The sequence below is a fragment of the Mustelus asterias genome, chromosome 30, assembly GCF_964213995.1.
Source record: "Mustelus asterias chromosome 30, sMusAst1.hap1.1, whole genome shotgun sequence".
NCBI classification, from domain to species: Eukaryota; Metazoa; Chordata; class Chondrichthyes; order Carcharhiniformes; family Triakidae; genus Mustelus; species Mustelus asterias.
The window spans coordinates 9,016,984-9,027,150 of NC_135830.1; the positions used below are offsets into that span (position 1 = coordinate 9,016,984).

Genomic DNA, 10,167 nt, shown 5'->3' on the forward strand with positions numbered 1-10,167 from the left:
AAAAGTCATTCCGTTCCCCATCAGTGCTGGAAATTCATCGACGCAGTCACACCGGGGAGAGGCCATTCTCCTGCTCCAATTGTGGGAAAGGATTCACTCGGTTATCGATCTTGCGGACACACCAGCGAGTTCACACCGCGGAGAGGCCATTCACCTGCTCTCAGTGTGGGAAGGGATTCACTCAGTCATCGCACTTGCTGATACACCAGCGAGTTCACAATGGAGAGAGGCCATTCACTTGCCCCATGTGTGAGAAGGGATTCAGCGATTCATCCACACTGCAGACACACCAGCGAGTTCACACCGGAGAGAGGCCGTTTCCCTGCTCTGTGTGTGGGAAGGGATTCAGTATCTCCGCCAACCTGCTGAGACACCAGCAACTTCATACTGGGGAGGCTTCCTTCACCTGTTTTGAGTGTGGTAAAGGATTCAGTGATTCGTCCAACCTGTTTTCACACCAGCGAACTCACACTGGGGAGAGGCCGTTCACCTGCTTACTGTGTGGAAAGGGATTTAGCCAGGCATCCAGCCTGCAGACACACCAGCGAGTCCACACCGGGGAGAGGCCGTTCACCTGCTCAGTGTGCGGCAAGGGATTCAGTGATTCATCCAACCTGATTTCACACCAGCGAGTTCACACGGGGGAGAGGCCATTTAACTGCTTTGTGTGTCAGAAGGGATTCAGTCGATTATCTAACCTGCTGACGCACCAGCGACTTCACACTGGGGAGAGGCCGTTTGCCTGCAATGAATGTGGAAAGGGATTCACACGATCATCCCACCTGCTGAGACACCAGCAAGTTCATAAGCGATTACAAGCATTGGATTCTGCTTAATCACACCCAGGACTGAACCACATTCATTCTGACAGTTGGTGAAGTGGGAGGGTCGGAGGGTTTCTTTCTGCTGGACTGGCCAATCTCACAACTTTGTTTCCAGTGGGCTGATGCTCTTTGAGCCTGGGAGAGCACATTTCCACTGAAATGATCCACAAAAACTGGTGAAGGATGTTTATTTAATCCTGGATCATAAATAATGTTTTTCCTACCACCAAAGGTCGATGTAAAATAAATACATTTGTCTCTGTCCCATTGAGTCTACAGCACAGGGCCGGGCCAGTCGGCTCAATTGGTCTGTGTCAGTATTTATGCTCCACATGAGCCTCCACCCATCCCTCTTCATCTCCCCCCATCAGCATATCCTTCTATTCCTTTCTCCCTCATGTATGTATCTAGCTTCCCCTTCAATGTATTCATGCTATTCACCTCAACTGTGGTAGTGAGTTCTACAGTCTCACCACTCGCTGGTAAAGAGGTTTCACATTAAATCCCTATTAGATTATTGAATCTCTGAAAATGCACACAGCATTTGTAACAAAAAGGATGAATTGTCAGCGCGGATAGAGATAAATGTGTGTGTCCTGATAGACATTACAGAGACTTAGCTGAAAGGTCACGGAGGCTGGGATCTAAATATTGAAGGGTATTTGACATAATGGAATGGCAGGAAGCTAGGAAAAGGTGACAGGATCTCTCCCATTAATTAATGATGACATTAGTTCAGTACAGAGCTACCACCTTAGCCTGAAAGATCAGGATGAAGGATCGGTTTGGGTCGAGATAAGAAATGGTAAAGGTACGAGGTCTCTTGTGGGAGAATTTAATGGGCCCCTTACCTAAGTTACACTGAACTGATTTCTTTATTTTGAACATGACACTATAATAGTATGTTTATTTATTAGTGTCACAAACCGGCTCACATTAACACTGCAATGAAGTTACTGTGAAAATCCCTGAGTTGCCACAACTCAGCACCTATTTGGGGAGACTGAGGGAGAATTTAGCATGGCCAATGCACCTGACCAGCATGTCTTTCCAACTATGGGAGGAAACCGGAGCACCCGGAGGAAACCCACGCAGACACGGGGAGAACGTGCAGGCTCCGCACAGACAGTGACCCAAGCCGGGAATTCACCATGGGTCCCTGGTGCCGTGAGGCAGCAGTGCTAACCACTGTGCCACCGTGCCGCACTCAGATACTATATTGCACTGCCCAGAAATAAAATAAACACCTGATCAAAAAGGACTCGGAAAAAGTACAAACTTATAAATCTCAACTCCTTTTCACAAATACGGATCAAATACTTCATCATTCCCAGTTCCCAGTCACATCATTTTCTCATTATTGTGTTCTGATTATTCAAATAGTATCTCTATTAAACTCATAGATAATACCATTATTTTATTCCGTGACGTCATATAAACTAACATTTGAAGCTAAGACATTGTTTTAAAGCTGTATTTACACATATTTTCAAATCTTCACCCAAAGCATTCCAAAGATTCATCCACAAACTGAAATATACACAGACTTCAAAGTTGTACAAACATAACATTTTTTAAACTTGGTTTTTTCTACTTAATTCATGATCTTCATCCCTTAAAGTCAACAGGTTCTTTGCAAATTTTCAGGCAATGATTCCTTTTTTGCTTCATCCAAAATCATTGCAGTTTTCAGTTCAACTGACTTCCTAAACTTTAAAAACTGGACATTTTATAAGTAATTTGTTGCTAAGTTCTTGAAAATTCACTTTATTACTATTCATTTGGCTTTTTTCTGTAACATATCGATAGGATTAATAAAGTTAAAGTTTGATGTTTATTTATTCGTGTCACAAGTAGACTTACATTAACACTGAAATGAAGTTAATGGAAATCCCCCAGTCACCACACTCCGGCACCTCTTTGGCTACACTGAGGGAGAATTTAGCATGGCCAATGCACCTAACCAGCACGTCTTTCGGACAGTGGGAGGAAACCGGAGCACCCGGAGGAAATCCACGCAGACGCAGGGAGAATGTGCAGACTCCACACAGTGACCCAAGCCAGGAATCAAACCTGGGTTCCTGGCACTGAGAGGCAGCACTGCTCACCACAGTGCCGCCATGTTGCCCAAATATTCATGCTATTTTATAATGTTTCCCCAAACCTCTGAAGAATCATCTCAAGTGAACAATACAAAATATGCAATGACTGCGGATCCAATATAAATTTAGTCTTACTCAGAATTTCAATACTCTTTGATTATTTTATTTTAATATATTGTATGTGTGGTTTCCAACAAAAGGTATGGTCTCGGAGAACACCCAGAACTATATTTCCATATTGGGGAGGCGATGGTGTAGTGGCAGTGTCACAGGACGAGTGACCCAGAGACTCAGGGTAATGCTCTCGGGACCCAGGTTCGAATCCTATTGTGGCAACTGGTGAAATATAAATTAGATGAAAATCTGGGATTAAATGTCTAATGATGATTAGAAACTATTGTCGATTGTCATAAAAGCCCATCTGGTTTACTGATGTCCTTTAGGGAAGCAAATCTGCCAACCTTATCTGGTCTGACCAACATGTAACTCCAGATCCACAGCAACATGGTTACCTTTAATTGCTCTCTCAGATCAAGGACAATTAGGAATGGGCAATAAATGCTGTCCCAGCAACACCCACATCCCATGAATAAATAAATGTTGACATTGTCTGTGGGGAGAGAATAGAGCCAACGTTTCGAGTCTAGATGACCCTTCATCAGAGGGGTCTGACCCCTCTTCTATTTTTGTAAATGTTGACATTGTTTATTATATTAACCGAGGGATTTACTTCACCAAATAACATAAACTTCGTTCCACTCAGAGTCGGTCACAATTCATTTTTGACAAACAATATTTTTATTTTCTCCAATTCAGCACTAACAATTTCAATAAGCTCTTGAAGATCCCACCCAGAATAAAAAATATTGGCATCATCTGCAAACAAAACTAATTGTAATAACTGATGCATTCCAAATGTCATTAATATATAAAATAAACAATTGAAGGCCCAAAACAGATCCCTGTGAAACTCCACACAGAATATTCACAAAATCTGATTCACATCACCTACTGTTACAAATTGTTGAGATTTCCAAATAACTTCTGAGCCACTTATTCACTACTCCCCTAATCCCTTGTTTCCAGTGTTTTAAGTAATATTCCATGGTCAATTGTATCAAAATCTGTGTAAGATCAGTAAAAACCTCGATTGTAAATTGTCTTCTTGTCCACAGCATTCGTCATTTTCTCCACAAATTCCATCAGTGATAATGAGATAGACTGACTTGGTCTGACTATTACACAGTGAGTTACATTGAGGAATGGAATTATCAGACCATTTAGCAAATGACTTCTCTTTTCTCTGAAAAATGAGAAAAGTGAAGACACTCTCCTGTAATTAGTATAGTCATGTAGTATAATATGCCCGGCTAGCTCAGTCGGTAGAGCATGAGACTTTTAATCTCAGGGTTGTGGGTTCGAGCCCCACGTTGGGCGTTGTTGTTTGGGGTGGCACGGTAGCACAGTGGTTAGCACTGCTGCTTCACAGCTCCAGGGATCTGGTTTCGATTCCCGGCTTGGGTCACTGTCTGTGTACACATTCTCCTCGTGTCTGCGTGGGTTTCCTCCGGGTGCTCCGGTTTCCTCCCACAGTCCAAAGATGTGCGGGTTAGGTTGTTTGGCCACACTAAAATTGCCCCTTAGTGTCCTGAGATGCATAGGTGAGAGGGATTAGCGGGTAAACGTGTAGGGATATGGGAGTAGGGCCTGGGTGGGATTGTGGTCAGAGCAGACTCGATGGGCCAGATGGCCTCTTTCTGCACTGTAGGGTTTCTTCTATGTTTACCACCAGCTTTAAACCATGGAGTAACTTAGTCTATTTTCATTTTACAGGGAAATAGCCCAGTTTGAAAAGACCGGATGCAAATGTGTCAATGGTTTTACTCCACAATCAATAACCTGCTTAATGATTGACATCTCAGTATTGTCTGAATTGGTAGATTTTTTATTCTTATGATATTTCACAATATCAATGACCTCCTTTCCATCAACACCTCTAAAACGTGGGATGGGATGAAGAGGTGGATCACTTTCTCTTGGAACTTTTATCATTGTCCATGAACTCTGTTAAAAAGAAATCCACATTTGAAAGCCCAGCCATTATATGAAATATCAGCACTATAACAGGAGAAGATAAGAAAGACAGACATATTGATCTTTTCATCAACACATCTGAGAGTTAAGAATGTGTGACATGATTTTGGGACACCGGAGTGAGTGTACAGATGTGATTTGTTACATGTGAAAAATAACAAGCCTAAATTCATGATGAGATGGAGTGAAGAGCGGGTCCCAAACACACACAGCTACTTGAGACACAGCAGGACATGAAATGGTTCATGTGGCCAGGGCATTGAGACAACATTGTGACATCATCAAGGCATTGACACACACTCCAGAGAGAAACTGAGTTCAAAACAATCAGGATCCAATTAAACACATTGAACATGCTCACAAAAATAATATAGATTGGGACAATTCAGGTCTTGGGAGAAATAATACTGATTACAAAGTGTCAACAAGTTGGATAGGGGTAAAGAGAGAGCTGGGGAAACTTTTACATCCATGCTTGATCTGTTGCTTGAAGCATCTGTCCTTATGGACTAGTAACCGAGAACTCACAGCGCTCCTTCAGGAGTAGAAAAGATCGAGTAGATGTTTCCCCAGGCGGGGCCAGAACAGAACTGGAAAATAACGGAGTGAAATTGAGTGAGGGTCAGAGAGAGAGTTCTCCCCCCTCAAGGTGTGGTCTGTAAGAATCCTGGGGAACCCCCTACTTCGGGTTTTTTGACTAGTGAACATTAAATTAAATTCTATAACTGGCTGTGCCTTGATTTTGAATTTGATTGTTACATTTCTCCTGTTTTTATCCCTGTTGTGATTACGCTCTGGGTAAGGATGGTTGACAGGTGACAGGATGGGAAATTGTGGTTTGGGTCATTGACCAAATGGTTTGTTGATCCAAAAGGTGTAAAAGGGGCCAAACTTTATCAGAAATCCAGCAGAGCTGAGAACAGACGACTTGCTGTGTGGGAGCAGGGAGATAAACAGCTCCCAGAGGACAGAGAAAACAGGAGGGCCTTGAATCCTGGATGATACCTGGGTGTCAAGGCCACCATGTTTTCACTGCTTGGCATGGGAATGCTGACTCCCTGAACCAGGGACGCAGCGTGGGAAGACAATTGTTTGAGAGTTTGACGTGGCTTGTGCAAGTACAGATGGTTCAATGACAGGTTTTCTAATTGGGCCGTTCAAATGTTAGCTGGGCAATGATTGGGTTAAATCAGTCTCCATAGACTTTGTGATGTAACAAAGTATAAGAAGGGATTCCCCGAGCACAGAGATTTGTCGAGGTTTTACATATTGCATTGACTGGTGCCATGGCATCTGGGGCAGAGCAGGGAGCATTTCCGTGGAGATGCAGCTTCTACCCAGAGTGTAATGGTAATGCTGCTGCATTTTGATACGACTGCTCAGACATTAGCCTGTGTCAGCTCTTATTGATCCTGAATAAAATCTAACCACTGTCACCAATAAGGGTTATCACTGGCAATCATTTCAGAGTTTGGGAAAAGGGGAGAAAGGGTTAATTGATTCCCTGAACCCCATTTTCTAACATCGCTGAGTCAAAAATAAAATCTCATCTCCCCCTCTGGCTCCTTTGCCAATTACCTTAGAGGGACTCACTTTCTGTTAAAGAGCCTGCCAACCCCTCTCACCCACTTTCCCTAAAGTGCATCAATCTCATCAGGAAAAGTCCAGAACAATCAAATATTTTTACTGATAAAAGTTTATTAATGAAACAGAACATGGTTAAAACAAACAGAAAATGACTTGAGGATCAAAGACAACCAGAGTAAAGGATGTTCACAATGTTCTGGACACAAATGGTTTCTCTTCAGCTCCTCTGTCCCCTGTTCCCGTGACTCCCCGCTTTGGACACAGGGACACTGAACCCCGGGGGTCACGTCACCATCAGCCCTGGTCACCCCCTCCCGAGCCCCGATTGGTTGGAGGCCCATTTCCCAGTCAGTCCTCCAGCGCCTTCCTGTCTCTCTATTAGTGTGATCCCCATGGCAGTTTCCCAACTGCCATGCAGGCCTGTTATTCGCAGCTAAATTCAGCCCTCAGCTCCGTTGCCTGGCTGTCATTGACACGAGCAACAGAGACAGAAAGGTGTCCCAGGCTCAAATGGGAAGTCAAAACTTGTGGCTCTAAACCAACACTTCAACATTTGTCAGTCAAATCCATGTTATTTACACTGGGAGTTTTTATGATGAGATTAATTGAAGTGTTCGGCTGGTCAGCAAGCTCGATAAGCACTGATTCCAGATTGTTCAATACTTCTGTCTTGAATCACAAAATCTTCTCACTTTATCCCCTTCCTGAACTGAATTCCATTATCCTGAGCAGCTGTGGGTGTCACCTCTCTGTGTAAACTCCTGCCCCTTTTTATAAGGCTCTCTCATTCCTTATTGTGGGTCAATTCTTTAATGGTTGAGGATCGCTCTGTGATGTAGTGAGTGTTTATCCGGTCAATCAATGTTTCTGATGTCAGTCAGAACGTCCATCGTTACTTTTCACCTGTTTCTTACTCTGTGTTTTATAAAAATAAAGTTTTCAAACTTTTACAGAATGGTCAGCTTTAAGGTTTCTTTAGTTCATGATGAGGTCATCCAAAGGTCAAAGCCTCTCTTTTCTCCTTCCCGTTTAACTAAGGGTCTGTGGAATATTCCATTCACGGGGAGGTGGTGGGAATGTCGCTGGCCGAGTAATGCAGAGACCCAGCAAAGGATCTGGGGACAGGCAGCTGGTGGGATTTGAATTCAGTGAATCAATTTGGAATTATATAAAGTTAGTCTCAGTAACGGTGACCATGAAATTGTCATCGATTGTTGTAAAAACCTGTCCAGTTCACCCTATTAATGCTCCCTATTAGGGAAGGAAATCTGCCATCCTTACCCGGTCTGGCCTACATGTGAATCCAGACCCACACAGCGATGTGGGTGAATCTTAACTGCCCCTCTGAAATGGCTGAGCAAGTCACTCCATTCAGGGGCAATCATTCTAGACACCCACCACCCTCTGTGAAAAAATTGCCCCTCTGGACCCTTTTGTATCTCTCCCCTCTCACCTTAAACCTATGCCCTCTGTCTGTGTGGAGTTTGCACATTCTCCCCGTGTCTGCGTAGGTTTCCTCCGGGTTCTCCAGTTTCCTCCCACAATCCAAAGATGTGCAGGTTTGATGCATTGGTCATGCTAAATTCTCATTCAGTGTACCCGAACAGGTGCCACGGTGCAGCGATTAGGGGATTTTCACAATAACTTAATTGCAGTGTTAATGTAAGCCCACTTGTGACTAATAAATAAACGTTACTTTACTTAGACCTTTATAAGATCACCCCCAAGTCTCTTACGCTCCAGGGAAAAAACACCCAGTCTATCCAGCCTCTCCTTATACCTTAAACCATCAAGGCCTGGTAGCATGCTAGTAAATCTTTTCTGCACTCTTTCTAGTTTAATAATATCCTTTCTATAATCGGGTGACCAGAACTGTACACAGTATTTCAAGTGTGGCCTTACCAATGTCTTGTACAACTTCAACAAGACGTCCCAACTCCTGTATTCAATGTTCTGACCAATGAAACCAAGCATGCTGAATGCCTTCTTCACCACGCTGTCCACCTGTGACTCCACTTTCAAGGAGCTGTGAACATGTACCCCTAGATCTCTTTGTTCTGTAACTCTCCCCAACGCCCTACCATTAACTGAGTAAGTCCTGCCCTGATTCAGTCTACCAAAATGCATCACCTCGCATTTATCTAAATTAAACTGCATTTGCCATTCATCAGCCCACTAGCCCAATTGATCAAGATCCCGTTGCAATCTGAGATAACCTTCTTCACTGTCCACTGTGCCACCAATCTTGGTGTCATCTGCAAACTTACTAACCATGCCTCCTAAATTTTCATCCAAATCATTATTATAAATGACAAATAAGAGTAGACTCAGCATTGATCCCTGTGGTGCACCACTGGTCACAGGCCTCCAGTTTGAAAAACAACCCTCTATAACCACCCCCTGTCTTCTATCATCCAGCCAATTTTGTATCCATTTAGCTACTTCACCCTGGATCCCATGAGATTTAACCTTATGCAACACCTCCCTTGCTAAAGTCCTCATTAGATATCAATTCTACCTGTTACCGACATTTCACTGAACCAGTCTATATTTTCATCACCAGACTACACTGGCAGCAATGTCAACATCTTTCTAACTTGATTGATTCTATTGAGGAGCTGACAAGGGTGACCATTGAGGGTAGAGCAGTGGATGTTGTGTACATGGATTTTAGTGAGGCTTTCAACAAGGTCCCTCATGGTCGCCTCATCCAGAAGATTAAGATGCATGGGATTCACGGTGACTTGGCCACTTGGATTCAGAATTGATTTGCCCATAGAAGTCAGAAAATAGTGGTGGAAGGGTGTTTTTCTGACTGGAGGTCTGTGACGAGTGGTGTTCTGCAGGGATCCGTACTGGGACCTTTGCTCTTTGGGATACATATAAATGACTTGGATGAAAACGTGGATGGGTGGGTTAGTAAGTTTGCAGACAACACAAAGCTAGATGGAGTTGTAGATAATGTAGAAGGTTGTCAAAGGATACAGTGGGATGTAGATCAGCTGCAGATATGAGCGGAGAAATGGCAGATGGATTTTAATCCAGGCAAGTGTGAGGTGCTGCACTTTGGGAGATCAAATATTAAGGGTAAGTATCCAGTTAATGGCAGACCCCTGAACAGCAATGATCTTGGGGTTCAAGTCCAGAGCTCCCTGAAATTGGCCACACCAGTAGATAGGTGGTAAAGAAGGCAGATAGCATGCTTGCCTTTATTGAGTCTGACATCCTTTATTCAGGATGTCATGTTGCAGCTTTATAAAACCTTGGTTAGACCGCACTTAGAATAGTGCATTCAATTCTGTTCGCTACATTACAGGAAGGATGCAGAGGATTTGGAGAGGGTGCAGAAGATGTTTACCAGGATGCTGCCTGGATTGGAGGGGATGAGCTATAATGAGAGGCTGGACAAACTAGGGTTGTTTTCTCTGAAACTGCAGAAATTGAGGGGAGAGCTGATTGAAGTCTATAAAATTATGAGAGACAGAGATAGGGTTGACAGTCAGAATCTTTTTCCCCAGAGTTAAAATTTCTAATACTAGGGGGCATGCACTTCAGGTGGG

At 43.5% G+C, this 10,167-nt stretch overlaps 2 protein-coding genes and 1 non-coding gene across 3 annotated transcripts in view; 2 read left to right on the forward strand and 1 right to left on the reverse strand.

The window, feature by feature from the left end:
• LOC144481061 (uncharacterized) overlaps positions 1–253 on the forward strand; it is a 54,664-nt gene extending 54,411 nt beyond the window's left edge. Inside the window, exon 7 of the mRNA XM_078200712.1 lies at positions 174–253. Coding sequence (XP_078056838.1) covers positions 174–253 — 80 coding nt within the window. The remainder of the gene's footprint in view (positions 1–173) is intronic.
• Positions 1–10,167, reverse strand: part of LOC144480999 (uncharacterized) — a 262,003-nt gene that overhangs the window by 236,262 nt on the left and 15,574 nt on the right. The window lies entirely within an intron of this gene.
• Positions 4,291–4,363, forward strand: trnak-uuu (transfer RNA lysine (anticodon UUU)). The gene has a single exon. It is a non-coding gene; the product is annotated as a tRNA-Lys (tRNA).